Source organism: Salmo trutta, chromosome 10 (assembly GCF_901001165.1).
Source record: "Salmo trutta chromosome 10, fSalTru1.1, whole genome shotgun sequence".
NCBI lineage: Eukaryota > Metazoa > Chordata > Actinopteri > Salmoniformes > Salmonidae > Salmo > Salmo trutta.
This window is the reverse complement of record NC_042966.1, coordinates 45,863,159-45,882,043: the sequence shown is the minus strand read 5'-3', so window position 1 is coordinate 45,882,043 and position 18,885 is coordinate 45,863,159. Positions and strand designations below refer to the sequence as shown.

The following is an 18,885-nucleotide window of genomic DNA, read 5'->3' as shown; positions in this document are numbered from 1 at the left end:
CTGTGGTCAGCAGGGTGTTGGTTTCTCAGACAGACGTAGAGGGTTTAATGTCTGTGTGGTCAGCGGGGTGTTGGTTTCTCAGACAGACGGTAGAGGGTTTAATGTCTGTGGTCGGCGGGGTGTTGGTTTCTCAGACAGACGTAGAGGGTTTAATGTCTGTGTGGTCAGCGGGGTGTTTGGTTTCTCAGTCAGACGGTAGAGGGTTTAATGTCTGTGGTCAGCGGGGTGTTGGTTTCTCAGACAGACGGTAGAGGTTTAATGTCTGTGGTCAGCGGGGTGTTGGTTTCTCAGACAGACGGGTAGAGGGTTTAATGTCTGTGGTCAGCGGGGTGTTGGTTTCTCAGACAGACGGTTAGAGGGTTTAATGTCTGTGGTCAGCAGGGTGTTGGTTTCTCAGACAGACGGTAGAGGGTTTAATGCTGTGGTCAGCGGGGTGGTTTGGTTTCTCAGACAGATGGTAGAGGGTTTAATGTCTGTGGTCAGCAGGGTGTTGGTTTCTCAGACAGACGGTAGAGGGTTTAATGTCTGTGGTCAGCGGGTGTTGGTTTCTCAGACAGACGGTAGAGGGTTTTAATGTCTGTGTGGTCAGCGGGGTGTTGGTTTCTCAGACAGACGGTAGAGGGTTTAATGTCTGTGTGGTCAGCGGGGTGTTGGTTTCTCAGACAGACGGTAGAGGGTTAATGTCTGTGGTCAGCGGGGTGTTGGTTTCTCAGACAGACGGTAGAGGGTTTAATGTCTGTGTGGTCAGCGGGGTGTTGGTTTCTCAGACAGACGGTAGAGGGTTTAATGTCTGTGGTCAGCGGGGTGTTTTGGTCTCTCAGACAGACGGTAGAGGGTTTAATGTCTGTGGTCAGCGGGGTGTTGGTTTCTCAGACAGACGGTAGAGGGTTTAATGTCTGTGGTCAGCGGGGTGTTGGTTTCTCAGACAAACGGTAGAGGATTTAATGTTTGTGGTCAGCGGGGTGTTGGTTTCTCAGACAGACGGTAGAGGATTTAATGTCTGTGGTCAGCGGGGTGTTGGTTTCTCAGACAGACGGTAGAGGGTTTAATGTCTGTGGTCATCGGGGTGTTTGTTTCTCAGACAAACGGTAGAGGGTTTAATGTCTGTGGTCAGCGGGGTGTTGGTTTCTCAGACAGACGGTAGAGGGTTTAATGTCTGTGGTCAGCGGGGTGTTGGTTTCTCAGACAGACGGTAGAGGATTTAATGTCTGTGTGGTCAGCGGGGTGTTGGTTTCTTAGACAGACGGTAGAGGGTTTAATGTCTGTGTGGTCAGCGGGGTGTTGGTTTCTCAGACAGACGGTAGAGAGTTTAATGTCTGTGTGGTCAGCGGGGTGTTGGTTTCTCAGACAGACGGTAGAGGGTTTAATGTCTGTGTGGTCAGCGGGGTGTTGGTTTCTCAGACAGACGGTAGAGGGTTTAATGTCTGTGGTCAGCGGGGTGTTGGTTTCTCAGACAGATTGGTAGAGGGTTTAATGTCTGTGGTCAGCGGGGGGGTGGTTTCTCAGACAGACGGTAGAGGGTTTAATGTCTGTGTGGTCAGCGGGGTGTTGGTTTTCTCAGACAGATGGTAGAGGGTTTAATGTCTGTGGTCAGCGGGGTGTTGGTTTCTCAGACAGACGGTAGAGGGTTTAATGTCTGTGTGGTCAGCGGGGTGTTGGTTTCTCAGACAGACGGTAGAGGGTTTAATGTCTGTGGTCAGCAGGGTGTTGGTTTTCTCAGACAGACGGTAGAGGGTTTAATGTCTGTGGTCAGCGGGGGTGTTGGTTTCTCAGACAGACGGTAGAGGGTTTAATGTCTGTGTGGTCAGCGGGGTGTTGGTTTCTCAGACAGACGGTAGAGGGTTTAATGTCTGTGGTCAGCGGGGTGTTGGTTTCTCAGACAGACGGTAGAGGGTTTAATGTCTGTGGTCAGCGGGGTGTTGGTTTCTCAGACAGATTGGTAGAGGGTTTAATGTCTGTGTGGTCAGCGGGGTGTTGGTTTCTCAGACAGACGGTAGAGGGTTTAATGTCTGTGTGGTCAGCGGGGTGTTGGTTTCTCAGACAGACGGTAGAGGGTTTAATGTCTGTGGTCAGCAGGGTGTTGGTTTCTCAGACAGACGGTAGAGGGTTTAATGTCTGTGTGGTCAGCGGGGGTGTTGGTTTTCTCAGACAGACGGTTAGAGGGTTTAATGTCTGTGGTCAGCGGGGTGTTGGTTTCTCAGACTGACGGTAGAGGGTTTAATGTCTGTGTGGTCAGCGGGGGTGTTGGTTTCTCAGACAGACGGTAGAGGGTTTAATGTCTGTGGTCAGCGGGGTGTTGGTTTCTCAGACAGACGGTAGAGGGTTTAATGTCTGTGGTCAGCGGGGTGGTTGGTTTCTCAGACAGACGGTAGAGGGTTTAATGTCTGTGGTCAGCGGGGTGGTGGGTTCTCAGACAGATGGTAGAGGGTTTAATGTCTGTGTGGTCAGCGGGGTGTTGGTTTCTCAGACAGACGGTAGAGGGTTTAATGTCTGTGGTCAGCGGGGTGTTGGTTCTCAGACAGACGGTAGAGGGTTTAATGTCTGTGGTCAGCGGGGTGTTGGTTTCTCAGACAGACGGTAGAGGGTTTTAATGTCTGTGGTCAGCGGGGTGTTGGGTTCTCAGACAGATGGTAGAGGGTTTAATGTCTGTGTGGTCAGCGGGGTGTTGGTTTCTCAGACAGACGGTAGAGGGTTTAATGTCTGTGGTCAGCGGGGTGTTGGTTTCTCAGTCAGACGGTAGAGGGTTAATGTCTGTGTGGTCAGCGGAGTGTTGGTTTCTCAGACAGACGGTAGAGGGTTTAATGTCTGTGGTCAGCGGGGTGTTGGTTTCTCAGACAGACGGTAGAGGGTTTAATGTCTGTGGTCAGCGGGGTGTTGGTTTCTCAGACAGACGGTAGAGGGTTTAATGTCTGTGTGGTCAGCGGGGTGTTGGTTTCTCAGACAGACGGTAGAGGGTTTAATGTCTGTGGTGAGCGGGGTGTTGGTTTCTCAGACAGACGGTAGAGGATTTAATGTCTGTGGTCAGCGGGGTGTTGGTTTCTCAGACAGACGTAGAGGGTTTAATGTCTGTGGTCAGCGGGGGTGTTGGTTTCTCAGACAGACGGTAGAGGGTTTAATGTCTGTGGTCAGCGGGGGGTTGGTTTCTCAGACAGATGGGTAGAGGGTTTAATGTCTGTGGTCAGCGGGGTGTTGGTTTCTCAGACAGACGGTAGAGGGTTTAATGTCTGTGGTCAGCAGGGTGTTGGTTTCTCAGACAGACGGTAGAGGGTTTAATGTCTGTGGTCAGCGGGGTGTTGGTTTCTCAGACAGACGGTAGAGGGTTTAATGTCTGTGTGGTCAGCGGGGTGTTGGGTTCTCAGACAGATGGTAGATGGTTTAATGTCTGTGTGGTCAGCGGGGTGTTGGTTTCTCAGACAGACGGTAGAGGGTTTAATGTCTGTGGTCAGCGGGGTGTTGGTTTCTCAGACAGACGGTAGAGGGTTTAATGTCTGTGTGGTCAGCGGGGTGTTGGTTTCTCAGTCAGACGGTAGAGGGTTTAATGTCTGTGTGGTCAGCGGGGTGTTGGTTTCTCAGTCAGACGGTAGAGGGTTTAATATCTGTGTGGTCGGCGGGGTGTTGGTTTCTCAGACAGACGGTAGAGGGTTTAATGTCTGTGTGGTCAGCGGGGTGTTGGTTTCTCAGTCAGACGGTAGAGGGTTTAATGTCTGTGTGGTCAGCGGGGTGTTGGTTTCTCAGACAGACGGTAGAGGGTTTAATGTCTGTGGTCAGCGGGGTGTTGGTTTCTCAGACAGACGGTAGAGGGTTTAATGTCTGTGGTCAGCGGTGTGTTGGTTTCTCAGACAGAGGGGTAGAGGTTTAATGTGTGTGGTCAGCGGGGTGTTGGTTTCTCAGACAGACGGTAGAGGGTTTAATGTCTGTGTGGTCAGCGGAGTGTTGGTTTCTCAGACAGACGGTAGAGGGTTTAATGTCTGTGTGGTCAGCGGGGTGTTGGTTTCTCAGACAGACGGTAGAGGGTTTAATGTCTGTGTGGTCAGCAGGGTGTTGGTTTCTCAGACAGACGGTAGAGGGTTTAATGTCTGTGGTCAGCAGGGTGTTGGTTTCTCAGACAGACGGTAGAGGGTTTAATGTCTGTGTGGTCAGCGGGGTGTTGGTTTCTCAGACAGACGGTAGAGGGTTTAATGTCTGTGTGGTCAGCGGGGTATTGGTTTCTCAGACAGACGGTAGAGGGTTTAATGTCTGTGGTCAGCGGGGTGTTGGTTTCTCAGACAGACGGTAGAGGATTTAATGTCTGTGGTCAGCGGGGTGTTGGTTTCTCAGTCAGACGGTAGAGAGTTTAATGTCTGTGTGGTCAGCGGGGTGTTGGTTTCTCAGACAGACGGTAGAGGGTTTAATGTCTGTGGTCAGCGGGGTGTTGGTTTCTCAGACAGACGGTAGAGGGTTTAATGTCTGTGTGGTCAGCGGGGTGTTGGTTTCTCAGACAGACGGTAGAGGGTTTAATGTCTGTGGTCAGCGGGGTGTTGGTTTCTCAGACAGACGGTAGAGGGTTTAATGTCTGTGGTCAGCGGGGTGTTGGTTTCTCAGACAGACGCTAGAGGGTTTAATGTCTGTGGTCAGTGGGGTGTTGGTTTCTCAGACAGACGGTAGAGGGTTTAATGTCTGTGTGGTCAGCGGGGTGTTGGTTTCTCAGACAGACGGTAGAGGGTTTAATGTCTGTGTGGTCAGCGGGGTGTTGGTTTCTCAGACAGACGGTAGAGGGTTTAATGTCTGTGGTCAGCGGGGGTGTTGGTTTCTCAGACAGACGGTAGAGGGTTTAATGTCTGTGTGGTCAGCGGGGGTGTTGGTTTCTCAGACAGACGGTAGAGGGTTAATGTCTGTGGTCAGCGGGGTGTTGGTTTCTCAGACAGACGGTAGAGGGTTTAATGTCTGTGGTCAGCGGGGTGTTGGTTTCTCAGACAGACGGTAGAGGGTTTAATGTCTGTGTGGTCAGCGGGGTGTTGGTTTCTCAGACAGACGGTAGAGGGTTTAATGTCTGTGGTCAGCGGGGGTGTTGGTCTCTCAGACAGACGGTAGAGGGTTTAATGTCTGTGGTCAGCGGGGGTGTTGGTTTCTCAGACAGACGGTAGAGGGTTTAATGTCTGTGTGGTCAGCGGGGGTGTTGGGTTTCTCAGACAGACGGTAGAGGGTTTAATGTCTGTGGTCAGCGGGGTGTTGGTTTCTCAGACAGACGGTAGAGGGTTTAATGTCTGTGGTCAGTGGGGTGTTGGTTTCTCAGACAGACGGTAGAGGGTTTAATGTCTGTGTGGTCAGCGGGGTGTTTGGTTTCTCAGACAGACGGTAGAGGGTTTAATGTCTGTGTGGTCAGCGGGGTGTTGGTTTCTCAGACAGACGGTAGAGGGTTTAATGTCTGTGGTCAGCAGGGTGTTGGTTTCTCAGACAGACGGTAGAGGGTTTAATGTCTGTGTGGTCAGCGGGGTGTTGGTTTCTCAGACAGACGGTAGAGGGTTTAATGTCTGTGGTCAGCGGGGTGTTGGTTTTCTCAGACAGACGGTAGAGGGTTTAATGTCTGTGGTCAGCGGGGTGTTGGTTTCTCAGACAGACGGTAGAGGGTTTAATGTCTGTGTGGTCAGCGGGGTGTTGGTTTCTCAGACAGACGTTAGAGGGTTTAATGTCTGTGTGGTCAGCGGGGTGTTGGTTTCTCAGACAGACGGTAGAGGGTTTAATGTCTGTGGTCAGCGGGGTGTTGGTTTCTTAGACAGACGGTAGAGGGTTTAATGTCTGTGTGGTCAGCGGGGTGTTGGTTTCTCAGACAGACAGTAGAGGGTTTAATGTCTGTGGTCAGCGGGGTGTTGGTTTCTCAGACAGACGGTAGAGGGTTTAATGTCTGTGGTCAGCGGGGGTGTTGGTTTCTCAGACAGACGGTAGAGGGTTTAATGTCTGTGGTCAGCGGGGTGTTGGTTTCTCAGACAGATGGTAGAGGGTTTAATGTCTGTGTGGTCAGCGGGGTGTTGGTTTCTCAGACAGACGGTAGAGGGTTTAATGTCTGTGGTCAGCGGGGTGTTGGTTTCTCAGACAGATGGTAGAGGGTTTAATGTCTGTGGTCAGCGGGGTGTTGGTTTCTCAGACAGACGGTAGAGGGTTTAATGTCTGTGGTCAGCAGGGTGTTGGTTTCTCAGACAGACGGTAGAGGGTTTAATGTCTGTGTGGTCAGCGGGGTGTTGGGTTCTCAGACAGACGGTAGAGGGTTTAATGTCTGTGTGGTCAGCGGGGTGTTGGTTTCTCAGACAGACGGTAGAGGGTTTAATGTCTGTGGTCAGCGGGGTGTTGGTTTCTCAGACAGACGGTAGAGGGTTTAATGTCTGTGGTCAGCGGGGGTGTTGGTTTCTCAGACAGACGGTAGAGGGTTTAATGTCTGTGTGGTCAGCGGGGTGTTTGGTTTCTCAGACAGACGGTAGAGGGTTTTAATGTCTGTGGTCAGCGGGGTGTTGGTTTCTCAGACAGACGGTAGAGGGTTTAATGTCTGTGTGGTCAGCGGGGTGTTGGTTTCTCAGACAGACGGTAGAGGGTTTAATGTCTGTGGTCAGCGGGGTGTTGGTTTCTCAGACAGACGGTAGAGGGTTTAATGTCTGTGGTCAGCGGGGTGTTGGTTTCTCAGACAGACGGTAGAGGGTTTAATGTCTGTGGTCAGCAGGGTGTTGGTTTCTCAGACAGACGGTAGAGGGTTTAATGTCTGTGGTCAGCGGGGTGTTGGTTTCTCAGACAGACGGTAGAGGGTTTAATGTCTGTGTGGTCAGCGGGGTGTTTGGTTTCTCAGACAGACGGTAGAGGGTTTAATGTCTGTGGTCAGCAGGGTGTTGGTTTCTCAGACAGACGGTAGAGGGTTTAATGTCTGTGGTCAGCAGGGTGTTGGTTTCTCAGACAGACGGTAGAGGGTTTAATGTCTGTGGTCAGCGGGGTGTTGGTTTCTCAGACAGACGGTAGAGGGTTTAATGTCTGTGGTCAGCAGGGTGTTGGTTTCTCAGACAGACGGTAGAGGGTTTAATGTCTGTGGTCAGCGGGGTGTTGGTTTCTCAGACAGACGGTAGAGGGTTTAATGTCTGTGTGGTCAACGGGGTGTTGGTTTCTCAGACAGACGGTAGAGGGTTTAATGTCTGTGTGGTCAGCGGGGTGTTGGTTTCTCAGACAGACGGTAGAGGGTTTAATGTCTGTGTGGTCAGCGCGGTGTTGGTTTCTCAGACAGACGGTAGAGGGTTTAATGTCTGTGTGGTCAGCGGAGTGTTGGTTTCTCAGACAGACGTTAGAGGGTTTAATGTCTGTGGTCAGCGGGGTGTTGGTTTCTCAGTCAAACGGTAGAGGGTTTAATGTTTGTGGTCAGCGGGGTGTTGGTTTCTCAGACAGACGGTAGAGGATTTCATGTCTGTGGTCAGCGGGGTGTTGGTTCCTCAGACAGACGGTAGAGGGTTTAATGTCTGTGGTCAGCGGGATGTTTGTTTCTCAGACAGACGGTAGAGGGTTTAATGTCTGTGGTCAGCGGGGTGTTGGTTTCTCAGACAGACGGTAGAGGGTTTAATGTCTGTGTGGTCAGCGGGGTGTTGGTTTCTCAGTCAGACGGTAGAGGATTTAATGTCTGTGTGGTCAGCGGGGTGTTGGTTTCTCAGACAGCCGGTAGAGAGTTTAATGTCTGTGGTCAGCGGGGTGTTGGTTTCTCAGACAGACGGTAGAGGGTTTAATGTCTGTGGTCAGCGGGGTGTTGGTTTCTCAGACAGACGGTAGAGGGTTTAATGTCTGTGGTCAGCGGGGTGTTGGTTTCTCAGACAGACGGTAGAGGGTTTAATGTCTGTGTGGTCAGCGGGGTGTTGGTTTCTCAGACAGACGGTAGAGGGTTTAATGTCTGTGTGGTCAGCGGGGTGTTGGTTTCTCAGTCAGACGGTAGAGGATTTAATGTCTGTGTGGTCAGCGGGGTGTTTGGTTTCTCAGACAGACGGTAGAGGGTTTAATGTCTGTGGTCAGCGGGGTGTTGGTTTCTCAGACAGACGGTAGAGGGTTTAATGTCTGTGGTCAGCGGGGTGTTGGTTTCTCAGTCAGACGGTAGAGGGTTTAATGTCTGTGTGGTCAGCGGGGTGTTGGTTTCTCAGACAGACGGTAGAGGGGTTTAATGTCTGTGGTCAGCGGGGTGTTGGTTTCTCAGACAGACGGTAGAGGGTTTAATGTCTGTGTGGTCAGCGGGGTGTTGGTTTCTCAGACAGACGGTAGAGGGTTTAATGTCTGTGTGGTCAGCGGGGTGTTGGTTTCTCAGTCAGACGGTAGAGGGTTTAATGTCTGTGTGGTCAGCGGGGTGTTGGTTTTCAGACAGACGGTAGAGGGTTTAATGTCTGTGTGGTCAGCGGAGTGTTGGTTTCTCAGACAGACGTTAGAGGGTTTAATGTCTGTGGTCAGCGGGGTGTTGGTTTCTCAGACAGACGGTAGAGGATTTCATGTCTGTGGTCAGCGGGGTGTTGGTTCCTCAGACAGACGGTAGAGGGTTTAATGTCTGTGGTCAGCGGGATGTTTGTTTCTCAGACAGACGGTAGAGGGTTTAATGTCTGTGGTCAGCGGGGTGTTGGTTTCTCAGACAGACGGTAGAGGGTTTAATGTCTGTGTGGTCAGCGGGGTGTTGGTTTCTCAGACAGACGGTAGAGGGTTTAATGTCTGTGGTCAGCAGGGTGTTGGTTTCTCAGACAGACGGTAGAGGGTTTAATGTCTGTGGTCAGCGGGGTGTTGGTTTCTTAGACAGACGGTAGAGGGTTTAATGTCTGTGGTCAGCGGGGTGTTGGTTTCTCAGACAGACGGTAGAGGGTTTAATGTCTGTGGTCAGCGGGGTGTTGGTTTCTCAGACAGACGGTAGAGGGTTTAATGTCTGTGTGGTCAGCGGGGTGTTGGTTTCTCAAGACAGACGGTAGAGGGTTTAATGTCTGTGTGGTCAGCGGGGTGTTGGTTTCTCAGACAGACGGTGTAGAGGGTTTAATGTCTGTGTGGTCAGCGGGGTGTTGGTTTCTCAGACAGACGGTAGAGGGTTTAATGTCTGTGGTCAGTGGGGTGTTGGTTTCTCAGACAGACGGTAGAGGGTTTAATGTCTGTGTGGTCAGCGGGGTGTTGGTTTCGCAGACAGACGGTAGAGGGTTTAATGTCTGTGGTCAGCGGGGTGTTGGTTTCTCAGACAGACGGTAGAGGGTTTAATGTCTGTGGTCAGCGGGGTGTTGGTTTCTCAGACAGACGGTAGAGGGTTTAATGTCTGTGGTCAGCGGGGTGTTGGTTTCTCAGACAGACGGTAGAGGGTTAATGTCTGTGGTCAGCAGGGTGTTGGTTCTCAGACAGACGGTAGAGGGTTTAATGTCTGTGGTCAGCGGCGTGTTGGTTTCTCAGACAGACGGTAGAGGGTTTAATGTCTGTGGTCAGCGGGGTGTTGGTTTCTCAGACAGACGGTAGAGGGTTTAATGTCTGTGGTCAGCAGGGTGTTGGTTTCTCAGACAGACGGTAGAGGGTTTAATGTCTGTGGTCAGCGGGGTGTTGGTTTCTCAGACAGACGGTAGAGGGTTTAATGTCTGTGGTCAGCGGGGTGTTGGTTTCTCAGTCAGACGGTAGAGGGTTTAATGTTTGTGGTCAGCGGGGTGTTGGTTTCTCAGACAGACGGTAGAGGGTTTAATGTCTGTGGTCAGCGGTGTGTTGGTTTCTCAGACAGACGGTAGAGGGTTTAATGTCTGTGTGGTCAGCGGGGTGTTGGTTTCTCAGACAGACGGTAGAGGGTTTAATGTCTGTGGTCAGCGGGGTGTTGGTTTCTCAGACAGACGGTAGAGGGTTTAATGTCTGTGGTCAGCGGGGTGTTGGTTTCTCAGACAGATGGTAGAGGGTTTAATGTCTGTGTTCAGCGGGGTGTTGGTTTCTCAGACAGACGGTAGAGGGTTTAATGTCTGTGGTCAGCGGGGTGTTGGTTTCTCAGACAGACGGTAGAGGGTTTAATGTCTGTGTTCAGCGGGGTGTTGGTTTCTCAGACAGACGGTAGAGGGTTTAATGTCTGTGGTCAGCGGGGTGTTGGTTTCTCAGACAGACGGTAGAGGGTTTAATGTCTGTGTGGTCAGCAGGGTGTTGGTTTCTCAGACAGACGGTAGAGGGTTTAATGTCTGTGGTCAGCGGGGTGTTGGTTTCTCAGACAGATGGTAGAGGGTTTAATGTCTGTGGTCAGCGGGGTGTTGGTTTCTCAGACAGACGGTAGAGGGTTTAATGTCTGTGGTCAGCGGGGTGTTGGTTTCTCAGACAGACGGTAGAGGGTTTAATGTCTGTGTGGTCAGCGGGGGTGTTGGTTTCTCAGACAGACGGTAGAGGGTTTAATGTCTGTGGTCAGCAGGGTGTTGGTTTCTCAGACAGACGGTAGAGGGTTTAATGTCTGTGGTCAGCGGGGTGTTGGTTTCTCAGACAGACGGTAGAGGGTTTAATGTCTGTGTGGTCAGCGGGGTGTTGGTTTCTCAGACAGACGGTAGAGGGTTTAATGTCTGTGGTCAGCGGGGTGTTGGTTTCTCAGACAGACGGTAGAGGGTTTAATGTCTGTGTGGTCAGCAGGGTGTTGGTTTCTCAGACAGACGGTAGAGGGTTTAATGTCTGTGGTCAGCAGGGTGTTGGTTTCTCAGACAGACGGTAGAGGGTTTAATGTCTTTGGTCAGCGGGGTGTTGGTTTCTCAGACAGACGGTAGAGGGTTTAATGTCTGTGGTCAGCGGCGTGTTGGTTTCTCAGACAGACGGTAGAGGGTTTAATGTCTGTGTGGTCAGCGGGGTGTTGGTTCTCAGACAGACGGTAGAGGGTTTAATGTCTGTGGTCAGCGGGGTGTTGGTTTCTCAGACAGACGGTAGAGGGTTTAATGTCTGTGTGGTCAGCGGGGTGTTGGTTTCTCAGACAGACGGTAGAGGGTTTAATGTCTGTGGTCAGCGGGGTGTTGGTTTCTCAGACAGACGGTAGAGGGTTTAATGTCTGTGTGGTCAGCGGGGTGTTGGTTTCTCAGACAGACGGTAGAGGGTTTAATGTCTGTGTGGTCAGCGGGGTGTTGGTTTCTCAGACAGACGGTAGAGGGTTTAATGTCTGTGGTCAGCGGGGGTGTTGGTTTCTCAGACAGACGGTAGAGGGTTTAATGTCTGGTGGTCAGCGGGGTGTGGTTTCTCAGACAGACGGTAGAGGGTTTAATGTCTGTGGTCAGCGGGGTGTTGGTTTCTCAGACAGACGGTAGAGGGTTTAATGTCTGTGGTCAGCGGGGTGTTGGTTTCTCAGACAGATGGTAGAGGGTTTAATGTCTGTGTGGTCAGCGGGGTGTTGGTTTCTCAGACAGACGTTAGAGGGTTTAATGTCTGTGGTCAGCGGGGTGTTGGTTTCTCAGACAGACGGTAGAGGGTTTAATGTCTGTGTGGTCAGCGGGGTGTTGGTTTCTCAGACAGACGGTAGAGGGTTTAATGTCTGTGTGGTCAGCGTTTGTGGGTTTCTCAGACAGACGGTAGAGGGTTTAATGTCTGTGGTCAGCGGGGTGTTGGTTTCTCAGACAGACGGTAGAGGGTTTAATGTCTGTGGTCAGCGGGGTGTTGGTTTCTCAGACAGACGGTAGAGGGTTTAATGTCTGTGGTCAGCGGGGTGTTGGGTTCTCAGACAGATGGTAGAGGGTTTAATGTCTGTGTGGTCAGCAGGGTGTTGGTTTCTCAGACAGACGGTAGAGGGTTTAATGTCTGTGTGGTCAGCGGGGTGTTTGGTTTCTCAGACAGACGGTAGAGGGTTTAATGTCTGTGTGGTCAGCGGGGTGTTGGTTTCTCAGACAGACGGTAGAGGGTTTAATGTCTGTGGTCAGCGGGGTGTTGGTTTCTCAGACAGACGGTAGAGGGTTTAATGTCTCTGTGATAATACTTTTTAGGCTCCCTATGTAGTGCACCACTTTTGACCAGGGCCTGTAGTGAATCCCATAGTGTTTGTCAAAAGTATTGCACTATATAGGGAATAGTGTGTCATTTGGGATAAAGCTATATCCGTTACTTTTGACCTGTGATTGACCCTTTGTCTCCATCTTTCCCGCCAGATATGACGAGTGGGTCAAAGCCGATAAGATTGTTCGTCCGGCCAATAAGAATGTTCAGAAGATCAAGCACCGCAAGAAAATAAAGGTAGGAGAAATATTAATTTAAAAAATTTAAATTCTATTCTGCATATACAGTTGCAGTCGGAAGTTTACATATACATATGTTGGAGTCATTAAAACTCGCTTTTCAACCACTCCACAAATTTCTTGTTAACAAACTATAGTTTTGGCAAGTCGGTTAGGGCATCTACTTTGTGCCTGACAAAAGTAATTTTTCCAACAATTGTTTACAGACAGATTATTTCACTTATATTTCACTGTATCACAATTCCAGTGGGTCAGAAGTTTACATACAGTAAGTTGACTGTGCCTTTAAACAGCTTGGAAAATTCCAGAAAATGATGTCATGGCTTTAGAAGCTTCTGATAGGCTAATTGACATCATTTGAGTCAATTAGAGGTGTCCTGTGGATGTTTTTCAAGGCCTACCTTCAAACTCAGTGACTCCTTGCTTGACATCATGTGACAATCCAAAGAAATCAGCCAAGACCTCATAAAAATAAAATATAGTCCTCCACAAGTCTGGTTCATCCTTGGGAGCAATTTTCAAACGCCTGAAGGCACCACGTTCATCTGTACAAACAATAGTTTGCAAGTATAAACACCATGGGACCACGCAGCCGTCATACCGCTCAGGAAGGAAACACGTTCTGTCTCCTAGAGATGAACAAACTTTGGTGTGAAAAGTGCAAATGAATCCCAGAACAACAGCAAAGGACCTTGCGAAGATGCTGGAGGAAACAGGTACAAAGTATCTATATCCACAGTAAAGCGAGTCCTATATCAACATCACCTGAAAGGCCACTCAGCAAGGAAGAAGCCACTGCTCCAAAACTGCCATAAAAAAGCCAGACTACTGTTTGCAACTGCACATGGGGACAAAGATCGTACTATTTGGAGAAATGTCCTCTGGTCTGATGAAACAAAAATAGAACTGTTTGGCCATAATGACCATCGTTATGTTTGGAGGAAGAAGGGGGAGGCTTGCAAGCCGAAGAACACCATCCCAACCGTGAAGCACGGGGGTGGCAGCATCATGTTGTGGGGGTGCTTTACTGCAGGAGGGACTGGTGCACTTCACAAAATAGATGGTATCATGAGCGAGGAAAATTATGTGGATATATTGAAGCAACATCTCAAGACATCAGTCAGGAAGTTAAAGCTTGGTTGCAAATGGGTCTTCCAAATGGACAATGACCCCAAGCATACTTCCAAAATTGTGGCAAAATGGCAAAGCCCCATCACAAAGCCCTGACCTCAATCCTATAGAAAATTTGTGGGCAGAACTGAAAAAGTGTGTGTGAGCGAGGCGGGCTACAAACCTGACTCAGTTACACCAGCTCTGTCAGGAGGAATGGGCCAAAATTCACCCATCTTATTGTGGGAAGCTTGTGGAAGGCTACCCGACACGTTTGACCCAAGTTAAACAATTTAATGGCAATGCTACCAAATATTGAGTGTATGTAAACTTCTGACCCACTGGGAATGTGATGAAAGAAATAAAAGCTGAAATAAATCATTCTCTCTACTATTATTCTGACATTTCACATTCTTAAAATAAAGTGGTGATCCTAACTAACCTAAGACAGGGGATTTTTACAAGGATTAAATGTCAGGAATTGTGAAAAACTGAGTTTAAATGTATTTGGCTAAGGTGTATGTAAACTTCCAACTGTAGCCATTTCAAATAAATATACCGAAGAAATAGTTGTGTTTCTGTCTATGAAGATGACGTGAGGTTACCACAAGATACACAACATTACTCTGGAGCCTTTAACATGGTCTTCCTGTCCTCCCAGAACAAAGCGGAGAGAGAACGCGACCGCCTGGAACGACTGAACGCAGACCTGGGGAGTCCGTCCCCCAACAACCTACGTGTCCCCCGCCCTTCCTCCAAACTCCTCGGCCCTGGCTATGGCTCATGTCCCGGCTTGGCCCACGAGCACCATGTCTTCTCCAAGATGGAGGACGGTGAGAACCAACGGACTCTGCAGCCTTTTGAAATCACTTCTATACTCAAATGGCCTGCAAGCATTGGAGGCTGGTTAATGGAGAAACATTTTTGGGGGCGAGATTGTAAGACCCACAGTATAGGCGTGTTTTTCAAAAATTGTCAGACAAATTGTTTTAACCTAAAACATTTAATAAAGACATTTATAATACAATATTATGGGAAATGGGAATGAGAGGGCTACACAGCAGTGATTGAATGAAGCATGAGTTGAGGCTTGACTTAAGTCAAAAAACAACAGTACATTAGTTAGACAAAAGAGCTAAGAATGAGTTAGTCCAGGCAAGGCTTATAATCACATTGTTGTGTAATAATGTGGTTTTGTATGTGATTTACTCTACGTACAGTAATGACAGACAATGGACAGGGCTACTCAGTGGTCGGAGTGGATGAGAGGGTACATGAGACATGGCTTCAGTTCATATCAGGAGAGACTTGACACTGGTAGTGGCGTGGTCGTCGCCTCTTAGGGAGCGGGAGGGGACTCGGCTGGAGTAGGGAACGGGAGGGGACTCAACTGGAGTAGGGAACGGGAGGGGACTCGGCTGGAGTAGGGAACGGGAGGGGACTCGGCTGGAGTAGGGAGCGGGAGGGGACTCGGCTGGAGTAGGGAGCGGGAGGGGACTCGGCTGGAGTAGGGAGCGGGAGGGGACTCGGCTGGAGTAGGGAGCGGGAGGGGACTCGGCTGGAGTAGGGAACGGGAGGGGACTCGGCTGGAGTAGGGAACGGGAGGGGACTCGGCTGGAGTAGGGAGCGGGAGGGGACTCGGCTGGAGTAGGGAGCGGGAGGGGACTCGGCTGGAGTAGGGAACGGGGGGGACTCGGCTGGAGTAGGGAACGGGAGGGGACTCGGCTGGAGTAGGGAGCGGGAGGGGACTCGGCTGGAGTAGGGAACGGGAGGGGACTCGGCTGGAGTAGGGAGCGGGAGGGGACTCGGCTGGAGTAGGGGACTCGGCTGGAGTAGGGAACGGGGGGGACTCGGCTGGAGTAGGGAGCGGGAGGGGACTCGGCTGGAGTAGGGAGCGGGAGGGGACTCGGCTGGAGTAGGGAGCGGGAGGGGACTCGGCTGGAGTAGGGAACGGGAGGGGACTCGGCTGGAGTAGGGAGCGGGAGGGGACTCGGCTGGAGTAGGGAACGGGAGGGGACTCGGCTGGAGTAGGGAGCGGGAGGGGACTCGGCTGGAGTAGGGAGCGGGAGGGGACTCGGCTGGAGTAAGGGTACTTTGAGGGCAAGAGTATTTTACTTGTTCAAGTGTAGTGACTCCAATGCCTTTGGAAACTGTAGAAGAGTTGTTTGGAATGAAAAAGAGTCCTAATCCATTAATAGATTAGGAATGTATTTAATTCCAAACAACTCTATTTCAAGTCTCCTAGACTGACTGCTAGTATAGTATGTGATATGATAACCATGTTGTTTTTTCCTTTCAGCCTCAGATAGTTCAACAGATGACATTGATCACCAGGATGAGGAGGGTGATTGTGAAGACGAAGATGACCGTCCAGGGGGGCGCTGCGGTCTCAGAAAGGGGGTTCCGCCCGAAACACCTCACGCCTTAGACCACTGGGAGGGTGCCACCTTTACCGATGTCCCCAAAACCCCATTGGTCGCAGGAAATGGCCAAGAACCAATCAACAAAGATGCCCCGGAGGCGGTGAAATGGCGAAGCCAACCAGAGTTTGAGGGTGAGAGAGAGGGGCCGGGTAGCTCTGCCTCAAGGAAGAGGAAGTCAGAGGGAGCACCCGGGGCGCGGTCTGAACGCACCCCTAAAGGAGCCCTGTGCAAAACCAAGCTCCCCACCCGAAGCATCAGGAACGCTGACTGGCTGTCGAGAGACCCCAGGAAGGCCGAGGAGAGAGGAGGAGGGGGGCCAGGGGAGGAGAGAGGAGGAGGGCCAGGGGAGGAGAGAGGAGGGCCATGCGAGGAGAGAGGCGGACCAGCAGGAGGAGGAGGGCCAGGGGAGGAGAGAGGAGCAGGAGGGCCAGGGGAGGAGAGAGGCGGACCAGGAGGAGGGCCAGGCGAGGAGAGAGGAGGAGGAGGGGGGCCAGGGGAGGAGAGAGGAGGGGGGCCAGGGGAGGAGAGAGGAGGAGGAGGAGGGCCAGGGGAGGAGAGAGGCGGACCAGCAGGAGGAGGAGGCTCTTCCAGTAGCAGCTCAGACGATGAAGGAGGAGCACCACCTCCCACTGATCCCAACCAATCAGAGACCGACCGAGAGAGAGAGCAACCCAGTTCCTGTCCAAAATCCAAACCTTCCCCCTCCAAGAAGTACAACGGCATGAAGGACAAGACCGACAAAGGAGGCGGGAGTGGCAGTGGCGCCCGCCCTACGGGATTCTGGGATATTCCTGAGAAGAGGGCCAAGATGGCTGCTACAGTGGATGAGAGGGAGAGGCAGGTGGGTGGGGGGCGCACCAAGGGCCAGAAGGATGTGTGGTCCAGTATTCAGGCCCAGTGGCCCAAGAAGACCCTGAAGGAGCTGTTTTCTGACTCCGACACAGAGGCTGCTAACTCACCTCCTCCCCCTGGACCGGCCCAGTCCTTCTCATCAGGCCTGGAGGAGAGGGAGCGGAACGGGGATGGAGACGAGGCAGGAGGCGGCCCGGAGAGGGAGGACCCCGAGACCTCAGAGGAGAACCAGGAGAAGAAAGAGAGGAGGAGTGAGCAGGAGGAGTTCCCCTCCAGCGGCTCTAACTCAGTCCTCAACACCCCTCCTACAACCCCAGAGTCCCCCTCCATGGAGGGTATTAGTAGTGGGGCCATTGCGCAAAGCTCTGGGACTGGTTCAAACTGGACTCAGTCCTCCTCTCCTCCCCCCTCCACAGGGGCCCCTGCACTGGGTAAAACCCCCTCCTCTGACCCCCTGACTCCAGGATGCCCCAACCCCCTGCCGGGTCACAGTGAGACAGAAAGCAGTATGGTGGAGGTGGAGAGTCTGGACCAGGACTTACCCCCAGGTAAGGGGGTGGGGTGGCAGGTTGCCTAGTTCAGGGGTCTACACTATGGAGACAGTAGATCTGGAGACAGTAGATCTGGAGACAGTAGATCTGGAGACAGTATATCTAGAGACAGTATATCTAGAGACAGTATATATGGAGACAGTAGATATGGAGACAGTAGATCTGGAGACAGTAGATCTGGAGACAGTAGATCTGGAGACAGTAGATCTAGAGACAGTAGTTATGGAGACAGTAGAGACAGTAGATCTGGAGACAGTAGATCTAGAGACAGTAGATCTGGAGACAGTAGATCTAGAGACAGTAGATCTGGAGACAGTAGATCTGGAGACAGTAGATCTGGAGGCAGTAGATATGGAGGCAGTAGATATGGAGGCAGTAGATCTGGAGACAGTAGATCTAGAGACAGTAGATCTGGATATGGCAGTAGATCTGGAGACAGTAGATCTGGAGACAGTAGATCTAGAGACAGTAGATCTAGAGACAGTAGATCTGGATATGGCAGTAGATCTGGAGACAGTAGATCTGGAGACAGTAGATCTAGAGACAGTAGATATGGAGGCAGTAGATATGGAGACAGTAGAGACAGTAGATCTGGAGACAGTAGATCTAGAGACAGTAGATCTGGAGACAGTAGATCTGGAGACAGTAGATCTGGAGACAGTAGATCTGGAGACAATAGATCTGGAGACAGTATATCTAGAGACAGTCGATCTGGAGACAGTAGATCTGGAGACAGTAGAGACAGTAGATATGGAGGCAGTAGAGACAGTAGATCTGGAGACAGTAGATCTAGAGACAGTAGATCTGGAGACAGTAGATCTGGAGACAGTAGATCTGGAGACAGTAGAGACAGTAGATATGGAGGCAGTAGATCTGGAGACAGTAGATCTGGAGACAGTATATCTAGAGACAGTAGATCTGGAGACAGTAGATCTGGAGACAGTAGATCTAGAGACAGTAGTTATGGAGGCAGTAGATATGGAGACAGTAGAGACAGTAGATCTGGAGACAGTAGATCTAGAGACAGTAGATCTGGAGACAGTAGATCTAGAGACAGTAGATCTGGAGACAGTAGATATGGAGGCAGTAGATCTGGAGACAGTAGATCTAGAGACAGTAGATATGGATATGGCAGTAGATCTGGAGACAGTAGATCTGGAGACAGTAGATCTGGAGACAGTAGATCTGGAGACAGTATATCTAGAGACAGTAGATCTGGAGACAGTAGATCTAGAGACAGTAGATATGGAGGCAGTAGATATGGAGACAGTAGAGACAGTAGATCTGGAGACAGTAGATCTAGAGACAGTAGATCTGGAGACAGTAGATCTGGAGACAGTAGAGACAGTAGATATGGAGGCAGTAGATCTGGAGACAGTAGATCTGGAGACAGTATATCTAGAGACAGTAGATCTGGAGACAGTAGATCTGGAGACAGTAGATCTAGAGACAGTAGTTATGGAGGCAGTAGATATGGAGACAGTAGAGACAGTAGATCTGGAGACAGTAGATCTAGAGACAGTAGATCTGGAGACAGTAGATCTAGAGACAGTAGATCTGGAGACAGTAGATATGGAGGCAGTAGATATGGAGGCAGTAGATCTGGAGACAGTAGATCTAGAGACAGTAGATATGGATATGGCAGTAGATCTGGAGACAGTAGATCTGGAGACAGTAGATCTAGAGACAGTAGATCTGGAGACAGTAGATCTGGAGACAGTATATCTGGAGACAGTAGATCTGGAGACAGTATATCTGGAGACAGTAGATCTAGAGATAGTA

The 18,885-nt window shown here is 50.7% G+C and overlaps 2 protein-coding genes across 2 annotated transcripts in view; both read left to right on the top strand.

Annotated features, from left to right (window-relative positions):
- The window catches only part of LOC115201767 (AT-rich interactive domain-containing protein 4B-like), a gene marked incomplete at its 3' end in the record, with an annotated part of 156,428 nt that extends 140,412 nt beyond the window's left edge, over positions 1 to 16,016 (top strand). The window contains exons 17-19 of the mRNA XM_029765655.1: positions 12,081 to 12,165; positions 13,939 to 14,110; positions 15,577 to 16,016. Of these exons, the coding sequence (XP_029621515.1) occupies positions 12,081 to 12,165; positions 13,939 to 14,110; positions 15,577 to 16,016 (697 nt within the window). The remainder of the gene's footprint in view (positions 1 to 12,080; positions 12,166 to 13,938; positions 14,111 to 15,576) is intronic.
- Positions 16,017 to 16,234: 218 nt separating this feature from the next.
- The window catches only part of LOC115201770 (AT-rich interactive domain-containing protein 4B), a 42,213-nt gene continuing 39,562 nt past the window's right edge, over positions 16,235 to 18,885 (top strand). Inside the window, exon 1 of the mRNA XM_029765659.1 lies at positions 16,235 to 17,100. Within this exon, the coding sequence (XP_029621519.1) occupies positions 16,422 to 17,100 (679 nt within the window). The 5' untranslated portion in view covers positions 16,235 to 16,421. The remainder of the gene's footprint in view (positions 17,101 to 18,885) is intronic.